Raw genomic sequence first — 26035 nt, forward strand, 5'->3', positions numbered from 1 at the left:
TGTCTGTCTGTATGTCCACTAAGATCTAAATGGCTGAAACGATCCTTCCACAATTTCTAAGGAAGGTTTAAATGGGATAATGAAGGTTTAGGTTGTTGGCGGTGGGATGAAAAACCCCCTACCTGAGAAAATCACCCATGTGACGTCATAAAAATGAGGGATTATCAATCTTTTTTTTAGGGGTTTTCTTGCCCACTTCTCCTCTAATCTCCCTCATTTTCATGACGTCATATGTCTGATTTTTGGTAAACTTTATCTAGTTACCCTGACGTAAAAACTTTTCTGAAATTGGGAAATAAATGAATGTAAGTATCCTATTTTAGGAGTTAAATTATGATTCAACAAAAGAGATTTCTGTTGAAATACAGTCAAAACATCTTATGGTAAGTATTCTAATTATGGTACGTGTACAGAGATTTGACAGAAGGGATGAGCATTGAAGGGTGTGAAAGTTATTCCTTGTCTTAGGAGGTTTGGACTATAAACATTGTATAATAATTGTCCATTGAAAAGTGTTATTTTGGATAATATATTTTTTTTCTACCTAAAACAATTCTGATTCCTGTTACGTCATACAAATGAGGGATTCTCTTTTTTATGGATTTTCTTTCCCGCTTCTCCTCTCATCTCCCTCATTTTTATGACGTAACAGGAATCAAAAATGGTACAATAGTGCTGCAGATTGGGCTTCGTCCTGTGCGTGTTTGCATGTTTGTAGATATGGAGGAATATGTGTTCGTTAAGATCTTGTAAATAGCTGAGCCATCTAATCACAGCAGATATTTTTGGTTCCAGCTCTGGGGGTTAAACAACTATTTCTATACTCACAGGTCTCCTTAACAAAACCTTAGATTTAAAAAAATCTCCAAAGAAACGGACAACGGGGCCTTAAAATAGGGTACAGTGGTGGTCAGAATCCGTTGGAGATTAAATCTTAGCTGCTCCTTCTTGCCAGATATTGCAATTTGAAGTTTTGTGGTAAAAATTCCTAAAATTACAAGAATTCCAAGGATATATGCAAAAGTGAACACCTTAATTCATCAAATAAAAAGGGTAAGTTTAACATTTGAGGAGTTTAGATATCTCTTCATATGTAAACTAAACACTTCATCCTTATTTAGATCAATTTTTACTACTATAAGTGATGTTTTTAACTCCAATAAGAGTAACAAATAAGGTGCTATAAGTTTAAAGAGGTTTTCCCAATTTACAACTTGATCCTAAAGGCTGTTTACATATGACCCAAGTTACTTTTAGTAATACTGCCCCCCCCCCATACTCTCACAACCTTCCAATTTTAGGGTGGAGGGGAGGGGGGAGCATAGTAATACTATTATGTGTTTCTCAAACACTAATTGAAGTATAGTGGGAAAATTTTTATGTAAGGTTTTTAGGCCAAAATTTTGTAGAAATTATGTTTACAACCTTCTCCCCCCCATGTCCTAACATAATTGGGGGAAGGGGGGAGGGTTGGCAGAATATCATTCCAATGTGTTTTAAGAAACTATTAGAGATTTAAGCTTTTGGATTTGTATTGGTGTGGGACCCAAAGCCGTTTTACAAATATTGCTGACCTCTTCCCCTCCCCTTATAAATCAAAAACATAACATTTTGTAAAGATAGAAAGGGGGGGGGGGGAATTGCAGTTAACAGGGCAATACTATGGTGTGTTACTAAGAAACCACTAGAATTATAGCAGCAAAGCAAACCTTTGAGATATGCTTTGGTAAGTTAAAAGTAACTTTTACAAATTTTGCTGAAACCTCCCTCCAACCTCCCTTTCCCTCCCTATTGCTTTACAATCTCCCCCCCCCCTTCCTCCAATTAAGTAATAGAAGGGAGTACAGCAATACCCTTGTGATTTACTTTGAGATTACTTAAGATATAGAGGGCTTTTGGATTTAAACTTTAGTAGGTCCATAATTACTTCATAATTGAACAAATATTGCTGACCATTCCCCAACCTGAACCAACCCAATCCAGAAAAATTATATTGCTGCTCAATTTCCTCTGCCCCCATAAAAAAAATATTAAAATATTGATTGCCCTCCCCCTCCAGGTACCCTCCTTACAACCTCACCACCTGTGTTGTTCTCAGGAACCACTATAGCAATAAGAAGCAAACTTTGGAATAAAGCTTTTAGATTTCCAAATTGCTTTATATGTATTACCTATTCAATGTTTGGGGAAGGAGCAATGGGTTGACAATATTTCTTTTATTAGTCCAATAGGTTGGAGGAGATTATGCAGCAAAATAAGTGTATTAGATTGGGAGGGTTGTAGTTAGAATAGATATTTATAAAAGTAAATATGGGCCTATATAAGTTAAAATATTAACCCTGAATATCTCCATAGGTTTCTAAATAATATACAATATTTTTTACCTATGCCACTAGCCACTATTACCAACAGATGGAGGGGGGGGGGGGGGGGATTCAGAAATATTTGTAAAAGTAACAAGTATCCTAAAAAAGCTTAAATCCAAAGTTTATAAAATTCAGTGTACTGAATTTTCAAAATTGAAAAAAAATTTCTAAGAGGATATTACCGAGTATTTTCCATTGGGGAGGGGGTTGGGTGCAACAATATTTATAAGAGATTTTGATGCCTACTAAAGTTTAAGTACTAAAGCTTATATATTTCTTTAATGATATCTAAAGAACTCAACTGCCTCTCCACCGCCTTTTAATTAGATTTCATTAGGAGGGGGGGGATGGGGGGTAGTCAACAATATTTCCAGAAACTTTGGGCCTCAGAATCTTACATATAATTTTTTCTCACAATACTTCAAGTAGTTTTGAGTAAAACATAATACTATTACTTTGCCCAACCCCTTTCCCTTAAAATTTATGGGTTGCAAGGGGAGGTTGAAGGGGGTGGGGGGTGTTGAGAGTATTTTAAAAATTTACTTAAGGTATATGTAAACTTTGAATGAAAATATCTCTACTGGTTACAGGGTAACAGCCTCTAGCTTAAAGTTGTAAACTGGACAATAAATTAATAAATTTCATTAAATAATTTCTTTCAAGTATTAAAATTTTCTAAATGGGGAGGGACTGTGTAGTTTACATATGCAGAGACATATAAACTCCTCAAATGTTAAACTCACCCTTTTTATTTGATGAATTAAGGTGTTCACTTATGCATATATCCTTGAAATTCTTGTAATTTTAGGCATTTTTACCACAAAACTTCAAATTGCAATATCTGGCAAGAAGGAGCAGCTAAGATTTAATCTCCAACGGATTCTGACCACCACTGTACCCTATTTAAAGGCCCCGTTGTCCGTTTCTTTGGAGATTTTTTTTAATCTAAGGTTTTGTTAAGGAGACCTGTGTACTGGAGATCTGAGCGCCACTGTTATCCACATAAGAATTAAACAATTATTACAAAAAAATTAAATATTGTCCCCCTATATTTTTTTTGGCATAAAAACTTTGGTGTCCCTCATAGCCCTTTCAAAGAATGTTGAATACCTGACCTGTATGTTGCTGGTTCGAACCTACGCGACAGGGGAGGGATTTTTTTTGTAAATGTTGAAAATTAGTAGTTCATGTGTAGTAAAAGTGGTCGCTACTATAAATATTAAATATAAAGAAACATTAAATATATTTTATTGTGTCCATCTGTTAATTTACTCTACATTAAGAAAATAAGCACGATCTTTACATTTACAGGACATGGACATCCATTTAGGAAGATAATAAAAGTCCCTCCACAGATTATGACGCCATACGATAGAATAGCCAATGAGAGGCCAGCATAAATTTTATACTGGACTCTCATTGGCTATTCTATCGTGTGACGTCATAATCTGTAAAGGGAATTTTATCATCTTCTACATTTAGGAACAAAATAAAATAATAAAAACAGATAGAACAGTCTTTTATAAAGCTATGCCCCTAGAGGCTTCTAGGGGCACTTGAAGCGGGGGGAGTTAAATTTGATAACTATTTTTTTAGATTTTATTTATTTTGGTTTCAGCTAAAAAAATTAAATCTAATTTTTTTTTTTTTGGGGGGGGGGAATATTTTCTATGGGCGATTTCTCTTGGGAGGGTGGTGGTACCTTTCCCCAAAATAGTTATAAACCTTCCCATTACCTGTAAAGGAGAACCTGATCGGTTCAGCGGTTAGCGAGATCCTTCGGTTACTTTAGTATAAGGATTATACATAGAAAAGATAACACTTTTTTCATTTAGCAGTTTTATCTTTCTCTTTTTGGAATCTTTCGTCACCCTAGGCTTAATATTTGTTTAAGTATATCATTATACCTGTTCTTATTTTTAGGTTCATTCTGTACATCTAAACCTAGGTAACAGTTTTCTAACAACAAAGCTACTCTAAAATTCAGGTGGAAGAGATTTGATAATGGATATAGGATATATGTGGATATATTTACAGGAGAAAAATTGTCGTCAATTTAGTTTGCTATTATGGACCTAATTTATTGATCAGTTCGTTCAACCAGTAGGAGGGGAGGGGATGGGGTTTCAGGGGATGAATGGGGGGTATTTTTATTTTAGCCAACTGTTAGCAGCAGATTACATGAAAATCTGGTGCAACATCCATGTAATACTATACCGATTGATTTGATATGCTTTTTGTGAATATTACTTTAAAAACATTCAGAATGAGGGTTTAATAGATTTGTTAATTACAGAAGTATCATATTAGAGATGGTCCGTTATTAAAGCATCTTTCATTTTGGGAATAATTAATTCTCGGACGGCACTATGTAACGTGACAAGCATCTCTATAATCTAGTCTCAAAATGCAAGAAAGTCCGTATAAAATCATCCTGGGAATTTTATTTATACCTCTAGAATTAGATATTGTTGAGTATTGAATGTTTTTTTTTATTTTTCAGAGAGTGACCTGAATGGATTTGGTTATATCAACAGCAAGTATCCCATCATATCTGGTCTAGCTGGAATAAGGTATTTTGTGTGTGTGTGTGTGTGTGTGTGTGTACCTGTCTGTCTATTTCTGGTCTAGCTAGAACAAGGTATTTGGTTATATCAACAGCAAGTATCCCATCATATCTGGTCTAGCTGAAATAAGGTATTTTGTGTATGTGTGTATGTGTGTGTGCGTGTGTGTGTACCTGTCTGTCTATTTCTGGTCTAGCTAGAACAAGGTATTTGGTTATATCAACAGCAAGTATCCCATCATATCTGGTCATATATTGTGTGTGTGTGTGTGTGTGTGTGTGTGTGTGTGTGTGTGTGTGTGTACCTGTCTGTCTATTTCTGGTCTAGCTGGACCTGTATATCAAATAGATTTTGCTATAAAATATCTCAGCATTACTACCTGGAACAGCATTTAGAGCTGTTCCGTTTTGAACCTGGAGATTTTTTATACTAAATATTTGATAACCTTAAGAAGTACAATTATGAGCGTAGCATTTCTATACATCTAAAAATGTAAGTAAATTAAAATAAATTATTCTGCATTTTAGCAATTTTTCAACATTTACACATATCATAGTTTTCTAGACCATCTATGGCTACAAACTTTTACAATTAAAAACTTCACAAGCTTGCCTATTTTATTAGATTATGTTGTCAAGCCAAAAAATCAAACAAAAGGACATTTAAGGACAAACCTCAACGCTTAGTAAAGATTTGCCTAAAAATCATTCATTATCAAAAAATAATAATATTTTTCTATAATAACATAATGTGTTTATTTAAGAAATAATGAGATTTGATAATTAAAAATGTCACAAACGAATCTGCTACACCACATATTTTTTTTTGCAAAATAATTATTTGCGCAAGAAGATGATGTGAAAATGGCACATCAATAAAATATTAATTTTCTCTTTATTATTTCCCCAGATTAGTAATTTACAAGCCATGTACTTCAGTCGCATGCACAGGAATTTGCTTTGGGGGTGCGCGAAGTGCACAGAAAATATTTACGACACTATAAAATATTTGTTTGTGGTTGATTAATATTTTGTGTGTATGGTATTTGTAATGTTTAATAACCATTAACGGTCGGGAGGAGGATGAGTGACTTTTTAAATATGGGTATTACACATAACTGAGAGTTAGAATTTTTTGAATATCTTCATCCTGGCGGGCGCAACCTGTCATGGTCATCCAGTTAAAAAGCAAAAATATTTTTTGACTTAAACAAAGCATTTTATGTTACTATAATACTAAAGAATTATATATTAGTACATCCCCATATGATATATTGGTGTTCAAGTCAATATCAGGTTCCAGGTAGGTATGACCCTCCAGGTCTCCAGAAATCTTTAAAAGGCTCCTGTGACCGCAATTTTAAGACTAAGATACTTCAAATTTTAAACTTAAGCTTTTCTAACAATTTTCTACGAATATAAAATAAAAAATAATAAAATCTTATAATTTTTTATTTTAATATTCGTGGATTGCTTTCTATAATACAATGCGATACATACCTAACTATTTAAAAATAAGTTATTTTTGTTTTACCTTAGAATTAATGTAATTTTCTTTGAATTGTGTAACCTTGATTTGTGAAGAATGATGGAATAGAAAAGAAACAATTTAATGGAACTTTCTAATCTTTCCTTTTTATTTGGAATCTGAATGAAATACATTTTTTTACAAAAGTGTAACAATAGAGTTATAAACACTAAGATATCGGAAACTGCTGATTAGATTAGGTTTAGCTTTTACTTTTGGACTTTTTGAGAAAAGTATTGAAACTCCCCGTCGCCCCTAATTATAGGTTCATAGGTGAATGAGATATTAAGGGACTGACAGCATTCTCTTAGTGTATTATAGATTTACATTTAACTTTTGTTTCGATTTCAGTATAATCAATCTTGAAGCAAAGTAACACACTTGCCTAACCCCCCCCCCCCTATCTTTTTTATAACTTTTTGTATGATTTAGTTACTAACTTTACCTAAATAAAGTAACACAAACCTTTCTTCTTTGAAATTAAACAAGGATGACCACATTCATAAAGGCAAAGTTCAACAAATCAGACATTCTCACAAACGAACACACAAAATTGCAGGATGTTTAATATAGATTGCTGGAAATCTAATCCTGACCCAAATATGACAATCCCTCTTTTTTAAAAAAGGTTTTGATTTTATTTTCAGTCGCGGCTGGCAAGTATTGATTCTAGGATTAAACCATTTTTTTTCAAGTTGTGCTAGGAATCGCCATTTCAATAATCAAGTTAATAGAGCAAATGAATCTAATAGAAGTGGTGTCAAAAGTGATTATAACTTCACGAAGCCTAATGCAGTGACGATTATAGAGTTGAAACACTTTACAGTTACCCATTAAAGATTTGAAATCGCCGGGGCGATTCTGACATTACTAAATTTACCATCAGAGGAATCAGTGGTCTATTTAAGAGTTAAGACTCTAGACCTATTGGGGGCTTGGTGTCGATTCGGGTATTAGACCTCTCCACGCACTTTGCAACATACTCTTCTTATGATTGCGTTTTAAAGCGTTTAAGCGTCCATTCGCCCATCAGACAACCAACTCTCTGAGATGCACGACCTTTGTCTGAGAAGTCCTAACTGTGCATGGTAACGAGTTGCGCCTGTTTCGGGCCAAGGCATTCCTCCCTCTCTAACTATTTACGTCGCGCATCTGACATGGCAGCAGTGGGAACCATTTTTAACGTCTTTAGTTAACTATAAAGCGGTGTCGGACCGAGATTAGAACCTATCACCTTCCTGACAACCAGCGATTGCGCTACGTGTTGAGCCTCGGCCGCGGGTTATCTGTGGTCCATTTAGAACTGTTTGGAATAATGTTTTTGTTTCTATAGAATAGATAAAAGTTTGAAGTTACTATTCCAAGAAACAAAGAACAAACATTCTACAAACTCTAAAGGGATTAATCTTTTTTAAAAGCGAAGCTTTTCTATAATTAGGGTCGGTCCGTCCGTCCGTCCGTTAATTTAGGCATGTTAGAATTGTCCTATCAATTTCAAACTTTGCTTGATTATTCCTGCAGTAGTTAGGTACAATTTAGAAAGCGTAGCAACTCTATAATAATTACCAGAATGTCCGTATGTCCATTTTAAACATGTTGATTTTTCTACTTTTTTAACAACAAATTTTTATGTGATCTAATTATCCGTTTGATCTGATTTTTGGTATATTGATTCCTGGGACAACTAAAAACAATATTATAAGCGAAGCAACTCTATAATCAAGTCCTAAAAATGTAAGTATGTCCATAAAAATTATCCTGTATCAAGCAGTTTTTCAACAGATTTACTTATTATTTTGCTTCGACTCATACTTTTATATTCTGATTATTCAGTTTAGACACTATACAAGTATTAATGTCCGTTTGTCCTACTGTTCCAGTGCTTCGCTTTTATGGATGTTGTCATCCTTGTTTTAGTGGAGTAACTACTCTATAATTCTAAATCTCCGTCAGTCTGAATGGGGGAAACGTCAATTTCTCGGCTGCTGTTTAAGATACAGGGCTGATTTTTGTTATGCCAATACCAATGTGCTTCCACTATATAATTTACTTTATCCGTCTGTCAAAGGAAAATTTGAAATTATTAGGCTTACATTAGATCAAGAAGACGAACCCCAAACTGTCCCACTTTGAGAAAGACGATTCCAGTGACGTCATATACGTTTAGGGAAGGGGGGAAGAAAATCTCTTCCCTTTTCTCCCATCTCTTTTGAGTAGATTTTCTTCCCCCCTTCCCTTTTTCTTTCCCGAAACGTATATGACGTCACTGGAATCGTCTTTCTCAAAGTGGGACAGTTTGGGGTTCGTCGATCAAGAATACTGAATTAACTTAAAACATAGAACATATATTTAAATGTATCTAATTTATTTGTATGGATTAATTTAAAATAATTACTTAATTTACTTCGTGACCTATGGATGTTGCAATACTTGTTTAATAAAGAGTAAAATTCATAAATTAATTTTAAAGTATTACTTGCGTTTTTTTGCAATGTAACTTAGACTGAGTGGAATTTGATAGTATTGTGATTTTCTACTTTATACTTTCGAACACTTTCATTCTTGTTTTACAATTTAACTTTTAAAGTTTTAGTCTCTTTAGTTTTTAGAATTTTTCCTTCGTAGTATATCAGGAAATACTAACTTTAAAATCTTGAATGGTCAAAATTTATCTACCTCCAATACAAACTGTCAGTTCTTTATATACACCATTTTTCTCACTTAATAATCTATAATACAAAGTAGAACGATATCTGTCTGTCTGTTTGTACCGAAGGATATCGCTAACCGCTCAACCGATCGGATTCTCCCGTACAGGGTAGCTTCTCAAAGGTCCAGGGAAGGTTTGTAACTATTTTGGGGGGGGATGGGCCCTCCCGCCTCACAAAAAATGAAAAATACTCAACCCCCCCCCCCAATTTTTTTTTTTTTATAAGTTATTCATTTAAATCTAAAATGCGAAAAATTAGGTTAATCAAATCTCTTGGGGCAAAGCATTTTTCACATTAAGAAGTGTGGAATAATTTATCGTTCATTGTATTAGGATAGTTGAATTAAAACTTCAAAGATATATTTCATTGACGGTGCCTTCCCAAGGTGCCTAAGGCCAGAGACAACAAAACAGAGATTTTACATAATATTAATTTCAATGTTCGTTTGAAGTATGAATTTGCTTTGTCCAGTGGAATTTACATTACTAGCGGTTTCGTCCCTAGCCTATAGGCGCTTTGCCTCAAGAGGTTTGATCAAACCAATTTTTCGTATTTTAGATTTAAAGGAAATTTTTTTAAAAATTTGTGGGGGGGGGGAAGAAATATTTTTTTTTGGGGGGGGGTTATTTTTATTTTTTTGGGGGTTGGGGGTGTCCCACCCCCAAGAAAATAGTTATAAACCTTCCCGGGACCTATGAGAAGCTACCCTGTAAAGCGGTTCAGCGGTTAGCGAGATCCTTCGCTACAAACAAACAGACAGACAGACAAACAAACAGACAGACATCGTTCTACTTTGTATTATAGATGGTTTCGAAACCAATTAATATCTACAAGATTAGAACCGCATCTCAGCAATACCAAAATATATATATTTCTATATCATCGTATTACAGACAATTTGCCACTAACATTAAAATAAAAATAATAAATTTACTACCAGTTTTGTTAACCACTCTGGGCTAACAAGACTGGTTTTAATCTTACAAGTTTTCATTTTAATATCCGCAGAAAGCTGTCTATAATACGATAAATAACTATTATTGTTTTTAGTGCAAATATGATGGTGATGTCAGTTATATTTCTAATCTCATTCTCGGCAATAATAGCACCGTCAAAGGTAAGTTGAACAGTCAAGTAGTTGGAAGTTCAATAAGATCTCGTATACGGCTTATTATTGGCCACTAGCAGGTAATAGGTTATTTAGTGTGAGAATAAGTACTGTCCCAAAAGAGAAGATAAGTAAGTCATCAATAAAAATATCATTAACCCCTCCACCCCCTTATAAAATTTAGTTCGAGTTTTCTTTTCTTATTTTGAAAGAAAAACAAATTTGTGGACGTACTGACTACCCACCCACTTTTATTATTTAAATGATCATCCGAATTACCATACACATTAGGGTGGGTCGATTTTGGACATTTTTATCTGGTCGTCAGCGGTTTTAAGACTTTAGAAAAACTTTAAATCATCCACAGGTGTATTCTACTTATAAAAATCATTTGCAGATTCCCACTTTGTTCTCAGATAAAAATGTCCAAAATCGACCCACCCTAACACACATAATCCCCCGCCCCCTAATTTATTGTTAATACCCAGAAGTTATTTCTAGCTACTATTTATAATACTAGTGGATTCGCCCCTAGCCTCTAGGGGCTTTGCCCCAAGAGGTTTGATCAAACCAATTTTCGTATTTTAGATTTAAAATAAGAAATAAAAAATTTTTTTGGGGGGATTATTTTTCATTATTGGGAGGGTTGGGGGTGTCCCACCCCCCAAGAAAACAGTTATAAACCTTCCCGGGAACTATGAGAAGCTACCCTGTAAAGGAGAACCCGATCGGTTCAGCGGTTAGCGAGATCCTTCGCTACAAACAAACAGACAAACAAACACACAAACAAACAGACATACATCGTTCTACTTTGTATTTTAGATACACATCCCAATGATGATTAACAAAATTACCTCTTTTATAATTTAGGATTTAAATTGAAAAGTATGGAATATACTAGTTTGCAACCAACCTATCAAGGTCCTACGACAAACGCAGAAGTCTCAAACGTCGGAGTGGACAAACGCAGGAGGGGATACTTGACCTAACCTAACCTATTTTAAACCATTTCTTAGGTTTTTTAAATGCCTAACCCCTGCGGGGGGCTTATTTGTATATTCATATCTTAACCTAACCTAACCTGTATAGAAATACCTAATTAAATCAATATTTTAACACTCCTGCGTTTGTCCACTCCGATGTTTGGGACTCCTGCGTTTGCCCTGGAACCCCTATCAAAATTCAAAAAAGTACCCACAGTCTTAGAGCGTTGTGGCCATAAAACTTTGGGTACCAATGTAGTTTACAGTCCAATGTCCCCTCCCTGGAGTAGAAGTCTCAGTTGATGTATCCTTATACTAAAGTAACAGGATGTCTGTATGTTTGTCTGTGTGTTTGTACCGAAGGATCTCGCTAACCGCTGAACCGATCGGTTCTCCTTAACAGAGTACCTTCTCATAGATCCCGGGAAGGTTTATAACTATTTTGGGGGAGGGTACCAACACCCCCACAAGAGAAATCGCCCAAAGAATAAAATCCCCCCCCCCCAAAAAAAAATTAAATTTTTTTCTAAAAATAAAAATGTGGGCACTCTTCCTCCAAACAATTTTTTTTTACTCTATCTTTTAAAATCTAAAATAATAATGTGGGAATGTTTTTCCAATAGGCAAGGAAATATCACAGTGATAAAACTTGACAATTATATCCAAGAAGGAGGCTACACTTTATAACATTACAATTATAAAACCTCGACTTGGTATAAGTATATGATAAATTCACTGAGTGAAAAAGTCTTTGATACTTCCCAGCTATTTATTGAAATATATTTCGGTGGACATTGCACCCTCTTCAGTCTAAATGACATAAATCATATTAATTTAATTTACATATTAAAAGATAGGTAAAAATAAAGAAATTTGTAGAACTATAAAGGCAGAAAATGTTGCTAAAAAAAGAAGAAAATAATATGATCAACCTTGAGTTTAGTTGGATGTTAAAAGTAAACTGAAAGGGATTTTTTTAGCAGGAGAAAATAATCAGCAGGGGGGGGGTGGTTAAAAAATATATCAAATTATCAAATTGGGTTATACCCTCCTTAAGTTCCCAAGGAGGCCTCTAGGGGGCGTAGCCGCTAGTAAATTATATTGGAACAATAAGATATAATGTATCTTTTTACGCCTAACAATATAACTATATTCATAGAAATAATATTATTTTCACATTCACAAATAATTTTCAGGAATAGAGGACATATTACTTTTAGGAATAAAACCATCCTATTATTATAAATGTGTTTTAGACGACACAACCCAATCTTTCCCGATTTTGTATAATTTTTACGGAACACGATTCCAGTGACGTCATATTTTTCTTTCCCGAAAAAGGGAAGGGGGGAAGAAAAAAGAGATGGGAGAAAAGGGGGTTTTCCCCATCTCTTTTGAAGAGATTTTCTTCCCCCCTTCACTTTTTCGGGAAAGAAAAATATGACGTCACTGGAATCGTGTTCCGTAAAATTTATACAAAATCGGGAAAGATTGGGTTGTGTCGTTTTAGACAGACTATCATTTTTAACTTGTAACTTAGCATTTTAAAGCACTTTTAAATTACGCCTTTCTATTTTTGAAACGTTGTTTTCATAACGTAAACAAATTTGTTGTAATAGTTGTATAACATCATTGGATGGCTGTTTTAGAGAACATAGAATAATAATTTCTAACACGAATGTAAAAAGACTTTTCAACAGGTCTCGGCAGCAGTGCCCCAACCTTAATTTTTAACTCGCTTGAATGCATAAACAAAATCCGTAATGATGTTTTTTTTTTAGGAAAAGGTATAATCATCCAGCTAATTTTTTAAGTTTTAATATGACGAATTAACTAAGACTTACAGGCGACTGACGCACTGCTGCCGTGCCCTGTTCAAAATTAACCTACTTAACTCTATGCTATGAAAACAACTTCCATTCTTCAAATCCCTGTATAAAAAAAAATAATCTTTTTCAGTATGGCTTCGAAAACTATTTATATCCACTGGATTAGAACCGGTTCTAAAATTTGTGTATATCATCGTATTACAGACAATTATCCATGAATATTAAAATAAAATTAATACTAGTTTTGTTAAACCGTGCCTTCATTCCATCGGGGCTAATAAAATTGATTTTACACTTTTTAATTTAATATCTGCGGAAAGCTGTCTACAATACCATGCTATAATTATCTAATATCATATTTTTTTCAGATGTGATTAACGGATTCTTGGAAGCAAGAAAATAAGAAGAATAAAAACAACAATATTGTTTATTATTTTTTATTTATTTATCTATAAGAACTGAACTACGTTTTTTTACTATATTCTCTAAGTCTATTACTATATGTAATAAATGTATTTTTAAAAGCGAAGCTTTTCTATAATTAGGGTCGGTCCGTCCGTACGTCCGTCCGAGATAGATAGCTTTTATTCGTTAATTTAGGCATGTTAGAATTGTCCTATCGATTTCAAACTTTGCATGGTGATTCCTGTAGTAGTTAGGTACAATTTAGAAAGCGTAGCAACTCTATAATCATTACCAGAATGTCCGTACGTCCATTTTAAACATGTTGATTTTTCTACTTTTTTAACAACAAATTTTTATGTGATCTAATTATCCGTTTGATCTGATTTTTGGTATATTGATTCCTGGGACAACAAAGAACAATTTTATAAGCGAAGCAACTCTATAATCAAGTCCTAAAAATGTAAGTATGTCCACAAACATTAATCTGTATCAAGCAGTTTTGCAACAAATTTACTTACAATTTTGCTTCACTCTTATACTTTTATATTCTGATTATTCAGTTCAGACACTATACAATTGTTAATGTCCGTTTGTCCTACCGTTTCAGTGCTTCGCTTTTATGGATGTTGTCATCCTTGTTTTACATTACATAATGTCAAATAATATTTTATAAACAAAAGCTGTCAATGTAAAGTGATAAAAAAGGAAAGAAATTTTTGTAAAATTTATATTAATAAATGCTTTTTCAAATGTAAGTCTTAAATGTAAATTATTTTGATTTTAGTCCAATGATATTTGTTAATTATTGAGATTCTATTATAAATTTCTTGCAAAGAAAAAAAGGAAATCTTATGTTGAAATTATCGATATAAAAAGAAGAGGTACTTGAAAAATATAAATATAATAAAGGAATTAAAATAATTTGACCTAATTGAAAGACCAGAAGAATTGAGCAATGGAAGAAAAGTTTGTCCCCGTCCGTAATCCTTTTGCTGGGCACAAACCGGATCATAGGCCGCATCCGGCAGCGGCTTAAACTGCGGATATTCGACCGGCTGGTAGGGTATCAGCGGGTGGCGGCCGTGCGCCAGGCACAGGCTGTTGTGGTCCCCGTGCATCAGAATATCCTCAATTTGTCCGCCGCGGTGCCGCCAGTTTATAGTTGACAGCACTTCGGCCACTGTGCGGTTATGCAGGGCGGCTGGGGCTCGAACCCGCAACTGCAACAACAACTCCATCATCATGGTGCGGTAGTTGGTCCCTGCAGGGTCAGGTGTTTCAGGCTCCGGATCGGCGACTGTGTAGAACGGCTTGGCAAGGATGTCGGCCTCGGTGAGCGGTCCACTGCTGGCCGACCGGCTGGGGATTGATGGCACTTCATGGCCGGTTTCCGCGGCCAGACTTTTGAGCAAATTTGACAAGGTTGACTCGGCGGGACTGCCGGCGCTTACGTCACCACCGATGTCCTGCATGAACTCTACTAGGCGTTTAAAGGACTCGCCATATATGTCCTGAATGCCAAGGGCGCTCGTGAGCGTGTGTAGGGCAGGTAGGGACCTGCAGTCCGCCAGAGCAGACCTAGGGTAGTACAGTATGAAGGCAAGGCACATTTCTTCACGGGTTGACAGCCCGCCAAATGTTGGCTGGTCACGGGTTTTTGTTGAGTATCCACACTCAAGCAGCAGCTGATCGCCGCGGAAGACTGTAGTTTCAGTTGCGGGCACACGGCTCGCCTGGTAGTTGAAGTCATACTGGTTGTCCTCAAGGATGAGTGGCAGCTCGACACCGCGCCGCACGTGCCGCAGCCGCATTTTTCTGCCCGCTAAATGGGAGTGAAGCACTCCAGAGATTATTTTAATGCCTGAATTTGACAATAATAGGTAATAAGTAAAAGTATGTGATTTGGTTTAAGTTTAGGTAAGTCAATAAAGGGCTTTAATCAAAATATTACCTAAAAATCTTTATATAAAAGTAACAGGATGTCCGTCTCTCTCTCTCTCTCTCTAGCTCTGTATGTGTATATCTGTCTTTACCGATATGGTTCTTCTATACGATGTAGCTTCTTGGAAGGTTTATACCTAACTATTTTGGGGAAGGGTAACATCTGTTTTTCTTTCTGTAGCTTAGCAAGGTGTTTACCTACTTTAGAGGCCTCTAGTATACAATATAGACTTCAGATGATGTATCGTTATCTGTCTGTCTGTGTTCTATCTATCTGTAGCTTAGGAAGGCGTATAACTATTTTAATGGGGTTAACTACTACATCAAAACAAAAACCGCCCTGGAAAAAAACATACCTAACCCTCCTCCCCTCCCCAAAAAATAAATAAGTTCAATTGATTTCTTGGTTTAAATTGCTTAAAGGACGCCTGCAAGAAAAAACACGCTTTAACTGCTGAAAGACTGCCACAAGAAGACCCAATACCCCAAATTTAAAGCCTTCAGCTTCAATAACAAAAAAGTTCTAGGCATTTCAAAATAGCATTTTATGTACAATGGAATTTTTGAAAGATTTCCAATGCTCATAAAAGAAAAAACAATATTAAATTTCGTCGCCTAGACACAAAATTATAACCTTATCTTTGTCAGAAATTTAGATTGCCTGTAACTGATTACATTTTTACAATAAAAACACCACATTTCATAGTCAAAATCAATGAAAAAAATTCGATTTGAATTGCATTTTTAAACGAAAATCATAGCGGAAACAAAGGGGTAAACTAATACAAGCTTAACTGTGATTGGTTGTTAAGCTGATTCAGCCTTCTGATTGGCTACAGTACATTCGGTACAACGCAAGTAAAACTTAATTTTTTTAATGATTTTGACTATAAAAATGGTTATTTTTATTGTAAAAATATAATTAGTTACTGGAAATCTAAATTTATGACAAAAATAAGCTTATAATTTTGTTTCTGGGCCACGTAGTTTAATTTCAAAGTTTTCAACTTGAGCATTGCAATTCTTTCAAAATTTTCATTGTACATAAAATGTCATTTTAAAATGCCTAGAACTTTTTTGTTATAGAAGCTGAAGGCTTCAAATTTTGGGTATTTGGTCTACTTGTGGCAGTCTTTCAGCAGTTAAAGCGTGGTATTTCTTGCAGGCTTCCTTTAAAAATTTTTCCCAATTCTTGCAGGGAAGAATGTGTTGTAGATTTATATAAACTAGCAGGTACTTTTAATTCTTTTACATATTATTGTATGCCTGAGTCAGGAAGTCCCGCCTGTGTACACTCCGAGGTACAATGACCCAGGCTGGTGAACAGATCCTGTTCTGGAGGTATAAACTGAAGGAAGTTCACCTCACTACCAACCAGTAACATACCTGAGGACCAAAGATTTTTATCATTGTTTAAATTTACCTATTAAGCAGGTATAGATTAAGCGGTAGACAGACATACCTATTTCGGTACTTTTTTTTAAATTAGGGACATATTATATACTCATAAATCATCACTAATTTAGGCATGTTAGAATTGTCATTTGATTACAAACTTGGGGTAAATTGTAAGTTACAAATAGGAAAGAGTAGCAATTTATATTTCTTAAGCAATCTTCAATCCAAACTAAAGCTTTATTGTCAAAATGTCAGACCTAATTAGCAGGTATATTCCATAAATATTATCATACCCAGGGGATCTTAAGGGATAATACAATAGACAATAAATTTGTGTACATCCCCAGTGATGATGAACTAAATTTCCCCTTAAGAGGATGCAAATTTTTGGCCTTAAACCAAAGAAAAACTCAATAAAAGTTTCCAAGTCCTAGAGTCAATAAAATAAGATAACGTGCTTCTTATTAAACTTTAGGTAACAGTGTAATTTACAGTCCAAAGTCCCCTTCCTCACTGATTACATTAAAGTAAGAAACAAAATCTTTTCCTGTATCATATTGTCTCAACTCTGGGGTATAATATATTCTGATCCCGGAGCTGTCTCTGAGAGGATAGTGCATAGCTGGGTTGTCATAGTGAGTCTCCAACATAAAGTACGTGGCTCCACCCCACTGCTCGCCTGGGTACAGGATAAAAGTAATAAGAAATTCAATATTATAATTGGATTACAGAAATCATACAATTACAGATTTAAATCTTGCAAAGTTAGGGTGAAATTTTCTAGAATTTTTTATTATTATTATTGGAGAAGATTATCTCTAACATAAAGAAGTAAGGCTAATTGTCTAAAGCATAAGATCTCATGAATGGCTGAATGGGACGTACTTTTAAGTATAGCTTTCTGCAGATCATATTTATTTTGGCCTATTTTTTTCAACTAGTTTGATCCTAGAGTCATGGTGAGAAGCCGGTTATTTTAAAATAATTTCAAAAACTTGTATAACAAAAGACGTTCCATTTTTTAATACCTAAAATAATTTTTTTTATTCAATATTATCGCACAATTAATTATTTCTTTTATTCCTGACCTAAAGGCATTCCCGTATGTTCAGGCAGCCGTTCGCCGTCCGATCCAACCGCCCAGGCCCACGCGTTTGTAGCCAGACAGAAGGACCACTCAGCAGGCATGTTGGGGCTGTAGCACGGCTGGCCGGGCTGATCAACATGACGCTGGAACCAGTCCGCTGTTGTGGCGCCCGCAGCTGTATCGTCAGCCGTATGGGCAGGTATATGGCACTCGTACAGGACTATGTGGTGGACGTAGGGTTCGTTGCCCGGCTGTATGATGGGCTCCAGGGCGACCATGTGGTGCTTGCGATCTAGGTCTGGTGCACGGTAGATTCTATAAATAAATTTCATTAAAAATTCGCTAAAAAATCAAGATATCGAAAAGAAATGGGTAGAAATTTTTGCCAGAAATAAAAAATATATTTAGCCTTTGATGTTATACACCATTTACTCTAGTTTCAAATATGTTTTTTTTTTCTAATCCTTTCAAAATATGCATTTATGTCATACTAATACAAGTAAATAGGCATACTTAGCTAACCTTCTTACAATTTATTTTCTATTCGTACTTTAACATTGTTGATTGAATTATAATACCTGCACCAATAATGTGTATGGTCGTCTTCAGGTAACATCAGATTGTCCGCTCGTAGGTCCCAGGTTTTGAGACCATCTAGGCTAGACCTGTCTGGAGCTGGCTCTGCCAGGTGTAGTGACCTGTTATAGTAATAATATTAGTGTCCAGGTCATGTGACCAGCCAGGCTAGACCTGTCTGGAGTTGGCTCTGCCAGGTGTAATGACCTGTTATAATGATAATATTAGAGTCCAGGTCATGTGACCAGCCAGGCTAGACCTGTTTGGAGATGGCTCTGACAAACTATTTGGAGGTCCTTAGGGCCATACAAATGATGAGAAACATATAACATTTTTTATTGAATTAGTGGAAAAGAAAGAACTACCTATCCAAGTTCCTTTTTTAGTAAATAAAATATATACCAACTAACCTGACCCCCCTCCTGAGGAGAGAGTGGTACTGTGGCTGGAAGTTGTCCTGTGGATCCTCCGCTCCATATGCCCAGATTACACGTACTGTGTCGTTACCAAGGGTTAGGTCGTTAATATCACAGCTCTTCCATGGCCTTAAATAAGTTACAGGTTATTAAATACATAAAATTTAAATTTGTCCTCTCACACAAAGTGACTGTTGAGCACTGATAATCTAGTTTCCAATTGTTTAAAAAAAAAATAAGAGAGGGGGGGGGGGTTACTTTTTTATCTTTTGTCTATCCCCTGGAGGGAACCTTAACCCTGCATGGTCTATGCCTAGGATACCTTAACCCTGTGCGTGAATATCCAGAACCCAATATAACATAACCTAACTTTAAAAAATGAACAAACGAAAATCTTGGACCATGTAGTTGTCTGGATTATAAATCAATTTATCGGCTATTGTCTTATCCCTTTAGATCCCTGCTTTAAATTAACAGTTTATGGCGAATATTTTGTTTAATTTACCTGGTAAATTGTATCACAGTATGAGTATCATTCTGTCTGCCCCACTCTAGGACCACGTCCTGGGACCTATCTACAAGCGGGGCATGGTTGCCCACCCCGTGACGGTCTGTCAGTTTTGCCAACCCTGTTTTATTATGTATATAGAGTAATAGGTTATATAAGGAAGTTTTAGAATAATCGATATATTGTTACATGGATGTGCACCAGATTTACTCTGCTAAAGTGAAGCTCGCAGCTGGCTAAAATAATTACACTCTCTTTTCCCCATCTCCATCCCACCCTCATGGATGAACTAATTGGCCAATAAGTGATGTCAATGTTAGCAACCTAAATTGACGACAATTTTTTCCCTGTCAATATATCCACGTATATTATATATCCATTCATATTACTGATTGTTACTATTCTACATTCCTGTATTATCATCGACCCATGCAATGATGATATCCGCGCCATCCATGCCCCCCGAGGGAGAGAAGCCCAGCCCCACATAGCCCAGGGTGTTGACAGTTATTCTGAAGGTAATATTGTGCTCCTGCGGCAACCATTCCAACATATACTCACTCTGAAATATTTTAATTAGTTAGCATTGCAGGATATTTAAAATATGATATGTAGAAAATTAAAATAATTAAGTAATATAAATTAAGTAAATCATATGTAATATAAATTAGACAATTAATGTTTTGTTATTTTCATATGTCTTGGAATTATGTCTTAAGCTACTAAGGGCAAAATAACGTACTTATTAACTAGGAAGGCATTGTATTATAGACAGTTTTCGCGGATATTATAATAAAAAGATTATGAGATTAAAACCAGTTTTGGTAACCCCCAGGGCCGAAGGTATGGCCTAACAAAACTAAAATTAAATTTATGATATGTTTCGTGGAAAATTGTCTGTAATACGATTCTATACATAATTTTTCTGTAAGGTTGAGAACATTTAATCAAATCAACAATCTACAATTGTTTTACACTTTAGTTTATATTTTTCACCCAATGCAATGCTTTAAAAAAAATGTTCTACCTGTTTATCAAGAATAGTCTTATGGACAAACTTTTTTTCTACATTTTTAGGCTGCAGCTTCTCTTTCGTCGACGTTTTCTCTTCATTTTGTCGACTCCCAGTTGAACTAAATGTTGTTAAACATTGTAACAGTAAAACTAAAATAACTTTCATTTCGCTGCATTTTAATTATGCTTCACTTTTTATATTTTAACTATATCCATGTTTCTTTTAAATTAATCACAACTTTTTAACAATAAATTTCACATTTTGTGTATGAATTGTTTACAGATTCTTTGAGTATCAATTTAATGAATCTAAAATCTTAGAAAATAAAATTAAACTGAAACTATTACTAAACATCAAATCAAACAGACAGAATTATGTTTGTGTTTGTAAGTGTATGCGCGCGTGTGTGTATGTGCGTGCGTCTCATCAACCTAGGCACACAGATATTTGGTTACAATACAGGCTTGTGCAAAGAGGGGGTAGGGAGGGAAGGGGAAATAGCAATTATAGATATAAAGGGGAAGGTTAAGTCCCCCGGTACTCAAATCTGTTCAACAGGTGACAGAGGTGCCAGATTATTCCAGAAATTTCGAAAATTTCCTCCATACTTTTTTTTATTAGAAACAAAATGATTCTTGGACTTTTTACAGGATAGAAGAAGGGGGTTTGGAGAAATATTTTTAAGGATATGGAAAGGTTTTCACCCATCAAAAAAAGGGAACCTATAAAAAAAGATGATTTCTAAATTATTCAAATCCTTTCCGAGATTTTAATGAACACATATGCATACATACATCCAGTTACTTGAGAAAATGGTGGTCAAATATTTTAAATAAAATTATAAATATTTCACCGAATGACAAAAAATGAAATAGCTTACGCGACAACTCTGTACTAAAAAGCGCTTGCTACGGAATCTTGGAAATTTTTAAAAGAAATGAAATGGGGTAATCGATGTATTATTACTTGGATGTTGCACCAAATTTTCCTGTACTCTGATAAAGTAATGCTCGCGCAGCTGACTAAATTAACGATATCCCCCATCCATTACCTTTAACACATCCCCATCCACCTAATGGATGAACGAACTGACTAATAAATGAGGTCCATATTAGCAAGCTAAAATTTCCCCTGTCAATATATCCACGTATATCCTATATCCATTATTTGGGTATTCAATAATTATGCACTGCTCTAGCTCTCTAACTGGTTCCAGCGCAAAACAAAATAAAAAAATATATCTGCGTGCAATTTTGCTAACATTTTTTTACCTGCGTCTTATAATGTGTTAAAATTGTTTTCTCTTGAGCAAAAACCAAGAAGAATTTCTATGATAAACTTTTACATTTTTACAATTTTCCATCTAATAGTAAATAAGAAGATTTAACTTAAAATTTGATGAAATTAAAGATAATTATTTAGAGCTATTACAATATTTGGTAAATTAATTACATAAGATAAATAAACATTATGTAGGTTTATACAACAAAATCAAACAACCATTAAATTCTTTAACTAATGATGAATCTGACTTGAGTAAGAGAAATGCCAATCTGTAATGAATTAATCCGCTTGCTAAATTGACAGTTTCATACCTTTTTTAGGTTGAAAATAAAATTGAAGGGACAAAAGAATATAAAAATATATATCTACGATTTCAATAGCCATATAATCTACCAAAATCGTTGATCCTATGAGGGTTGGGAGGGGGGGGGGGGGGGGATTGGTTTGTGGTTTCTTGTCTATCTTTATCTAACTTTATAATGCAATAATAGAAAATCTAGAAATGCGCCAACATGCCAACATGGAACGATATGACTTTTTAATAGACACCTTGACAATTGTTATTAGATTTAAAAAAAAAAAGTATTTAAAATATTGTGTGGTACGGCGGCAGCATACGGACAAGCCTTTCATAGAGTTGCTATGCTTCGGCTTATCAAATCACAACCCAGCGCTAATCCTATTATCACCATTTCACCTGGCCCCTGCGGGGCCTTGCCGACACCTCACAAGCAGCGGTCAAATTGGACATCTCTGATAGTGGGAGGGGCGCGGCCCCTCTACAACCCCAAGCCCCAGTCACCTGTCTTGCCGGGAGATGTCTGCCTTCCCCTTGCTGAAGCTTACCCCACAAATATTCACCAAAACAGGGCTCCGCCCTCATCTCCCCACACCCCCTTCTACCTAACCTATGTTATCATCTAATTGTGTATATATAGTAGTAATCCTATTGTAAATGTATTCAGTTTTAAATATATCTCTTTAGTAGCAACTACTGTTAGTTACTTATTGATAGAATCTTTAAGGCTAGGGGCTCGTTTGAATCGAACTCGCGATTGTAGGGTTGAAACGCTTCACCTTACCATAATTGAATATTTGCTTTAGAATTCAAATTTAAAGTCTATAACTTAAGAAGCATGGATCTTAAGAGTTAAGACATTGGGTGATGAATTGATATACATTCTCAATGATAATACATAAAATTACCCTTTGACAGATTAAAGTTATTGATGGAGATGTACGCACTTCGGACACTGCTAGGTTGAAACAAACCAATTAAAATTCAATAAAAGAATCCAAAGTTTCTAACGACTATCTATTATTGGCCACGGATCTAAAGGGATAAGACAATGGCCGATAAATTAATGTACACCCCCAGTGATAATACACAAAATTACCCCTTCTGAATATTAAAATTAGTACATTTGAAAGCTCAACTTAATGAAGCAACCAATAAAAATTCACCAAAGTTGTTAAGCCAACGAATAAGCAAACTTTATGTTTAAGGACTAGTGAATTAAACAGCCCATTGTTCCCTCTTGATCTGATTTTTGATACTTAATAATGAAATATTTATCGTAGTCATAGAGTAGCTCTGCTATTAAAAAGTCCGCTATATTCAAGTAAGATCTGCACACCTTTTAAAAGTGCATTAACTGTCATGAAAAGTTTTATGTATTTAACACTCAACAACTTTGATTCAGTTTTATACTTTAAACTTCATGACTATATACATTTCTAGCTTTACACACACACACACACACACACACACACACACACACACACACACACACACACACACACACATACACACACACACACACATACACACACACACATGCCCATTCACACACAAATTCTGTGTATTATATAGAATAGAATCACAAGTTATAAATGCAATTTGTATTTTCCCTCTGCAGATTTGGTTGTCCTAGTTCTCTAAGATTTATGTTGTGTCTATAAACTGCCAATTACTATGAACCTATACAAGAACTTCAAAACAAGGATCTAAAGGGATATGACAATCGCAGATAACTTGATGTACTTCCCCAATTATGCTACACAATTACCCCTTCTGCATGTTACAATTAGTTGTTAGAACGTGTGGACACTCTACTTAATGAACCAACAAATCAAAATGCATTAAAATTTCCCAAGGTTGTATGACAACGAATAAGAAAATGTTATTCTAAGAGTTTGAGGACTACAGTAATAATTAGCACAATGTCCCCTCCCTCCCTGACTTTTTTGGGCAGAAGGGGGGAAGGGGGGGGGCAGCACAATAGTTATGAATATAATTGTCCTTGTTATGAATATCTTAATGTTATTCGAAATAAACCCTAAAAATTGAAAGCCTAATGAACTGTGGCTATAAGAGTTTGTTTCGATGCAATATGTAAATTCTTATTCCTATATGGATTCAAGATATACATTAAATGACCCACAGATTTAGCTATGTTCAAGTAAAAATACCAGACCTCTCTCTTTCTTGATTTAAATTTTAATGTCCCGGTTTCAAACTTGACATTTTCAGCAAGAAAAAGGGTATTTCATAAGATATCTCAACAAAACATGAATTTTATTTTGGTTCAAAACAATTTATAGGATCAAACTTTGGTAACTCTTTTTTAGATTTTTTATATTCCTTAAAGTTTGTTATCATGGTCTATAATTCCAACATGGTTAAATTCGTGGTATCTAAATATATATTTTGTGATATTCACTAACATGATTTTTTTATTATAGATATGCAGATTATTATACATTCTATTCTATTATGAAAATTACATGATGTCTGCCTGTAGCAAAAGATCTCATTAACTACTGTACCTATTTGGTTCTCCTTTACGGAGACGCCTCTTGTCATAATTCAATGGATATATTATTACTTGGATCTTATAATTGAAACTCGTAGCTGGAAAAAATAACGATACCCCCTTTATCCAATCCCCACCCCTCTTATTGGATGATCGAAATGACCAATAAATGATGTCCATGAAAGCAACTTAAATTTACGACGATTTTCCCGTGTCATAATATCTATAATTCGCAAACTTGGCGCTAATTCAAATCATGGAGAGGGCCGAGAAAAATGACGTGCCTAAATTTTTTTATCCCCACCCCCAAGAAAGTTTTTATAATAATTATTCCCGTGAATGAAGCTGTCAATACTTACTTCATATTATATCATATAATTTCTTCATATATAGACATATTCAATAAATATGACAACCATCAATATGTAGCCTAGCTAGTCTACAGGTGTAGTCTGTAAGTCTGTTTGTTCTTTCACATATCCTCATAGCCTTGAGTATGAACTTATAAATAAAAATTGGACATTAAATTAATCTTTTTATTTGGCCTTTTGGCTTTGGACATCCAAATCAAACTCGTATTCTTTGGCCTTCAGTGCCATTAACTCTATATAAGTTATAGAACTATTTTGCGTACTTCCCTTACCTACATTATTCTATTAGTCAGAGGTTCTTAACTTTGGAGGCCTGCTGCGGATTTGAGTATGGCCTACACCAGTTCAACCATAGCCTTTAGATTGATTTTTTAAGGTTAAGAGACACATCTTTAACGTACGTGTTTTTAGTTGATTGTTTCTTGTTGTAGTTATACTTTAGATGTTCTTAAAAACCGTCATTTTGCAAAGAAATATTATTGATAATCATAGAGTAACTGCGCTCCTATAATAACACTACAAATCTTTGAAAGTTGTAATATGTGACAGTGAGACAATTTGAGAATAGTTATTTCTCGCATCGTATTATAAACGGCTTTCCGCGGATATAGAAAGTACAAATATGAGATTAAAACTAGTTTTTTTAGCCCCGAGGTGCCGGAGGCACCGGCTAAAAAAACTGGTTTTAATCTTATGGTTGTACATTTCTATATTCGTAGAAAGCTGGATATAATACGATGCTAGACATAGTTTTTTCGTATGGATGAGAACCGGTTCCTATCCACCGGATTCGAATGAATACGAGAAATGTTATTCATATAAATATTGACAGGCCTATTCAGTATTCATTGTCATCAAATTAAGACTTCAATATCTGGCTAAATATAGGCGAAACCATTCTAACACAAATAACAAAAATAGTTGATGATTATTATTGTTTAGTGCAATTTTACTATAATGAAAATTGTTAAGTTTTCAGTTAAATGTTTTTAAGGATATTATTGAGGAAAAAATAGTAAAATGATGGTTGATTTAATCTACAGTCTTTTCTCTCTTCCCCCCCCCCCTCATCTTTTTTCAAAGTTCAAAAGGAATTTGAATATGATTCAAATACATGTAATTATATT

The 26035-nt window shown here is 34.8% G+C and overlaps 2 protein-coding genes across 2 annotated transcripts; one reads left to right on the plus strand and one right to left on the minus strand.

The window, feature by feature from the left end:
• The first annotated feature begins 79 nt into the window (after positions 1 to 79).
• LOC145312366 (seipin-like) lies at positions 80 to 13605 on the plus strand. Its single transcript, XM_080151605.1, has 6 exons — positions 80 to 85; positions 324 to 383; positions 4290 to 4314; positions 4870 to 4939; positions 10222 to 10288; positions 13460 to 13605. Exons 1-6 carry the CDS (start codon positions 80 to 82, stop codon positions 13463 to 13465), a joined length of 234 nt encoding a protein of 77 aa, XP_080007731.1. The 3' UTR covers positions 13466 to 13605.
• Positions 13518 to 20811, minus strand: LOC145334307 (DBH-like monooxygenase protein 1). Its single transcript, XM_080179719.1, has 9 exons — positions 20450 to 20811; positions 19833 to 19984; positions 19420 to 19542; positions 18909 to 19043; positions 18501 to 18620; positions 17924 to 18237; positions 17382 to 17514; positions 16704 to 16822; positions 13518 to 15357 (listed from the first exon to the last, which is right to left on the minus strand). Exons 1-9 carry the CDS (start codon positions 20600 to 20602, stop codon positions 14357 to 14359), a joined length of 2250 nt encoding a protein of 749 aa, XP_080035845.1. The 5' UTR covers positions 20603 to 20811; the 3' UTR covers positions 13518 to 14356.
• Between the last annotated feature and the right edge of the window lie 5224 nt (positions 20812 to 26035).

This window comes from Acartia tonsa, chromosome 2, assembly GCF_053477335.1.
Source record: "Acartia tonsa isolate MP-2025a chromosome 2, ASM5347733v1, whole genome shotgun sequence".
In the NCBI taxonomy this organism is placed as follows: Eukaryota; Metazoa; Arthropoda; class Copepoda; order Calanoida; family Acartiidae; genus Acartia; species Acartia tonsa.

What these genes read in the sequence shown, in the direction of transcription:
- LOC145334307 (XM_080179719.1), bottom strand. Translation starts at nt 20,602, where the DNA reads ATGAAAGTTATTTTAGTTTTACTGTTACAATGTTTAACAACATTTAGT. An exon ending in CTCCTCAGGAGGGGGGTCAG is followed by an intron (nt 18,621 to 18,908) that starts GTTAGTTGGTAT and finishes TTACTATAACAG; the next exon opens with GTCACTACACCTGGCAGAGC. An exon ending in GGCGGGACTTCCTGACTCAG is followed by an intron (nt 15,358 to 16,703) that starts GCATACAATAAT and finishes TGTCAAATTCAG; the next exon opens with GCATTAAAATAATCTCTGGA.
- LOC145312366 (XM_080151605.1), top strand. An exon ending in TTCTGTACATCTAAACCTAG is followed by an intron (nt 4,315 to 4,869) that starts GTAACAGTTTTC and finishes TTTATTTTTCAG; the next exon opens with AGAGTGACCTGAATGGATTT. An exon ending in TCTGGTCTAGCTGGAATAAG is followed by an intron (nt 4,940 to 10,221) that starts GTATTTTGTGTG and finishes TATTGTTTTTAG; the next exon opens with TGCAAATATGATGGTGATGT.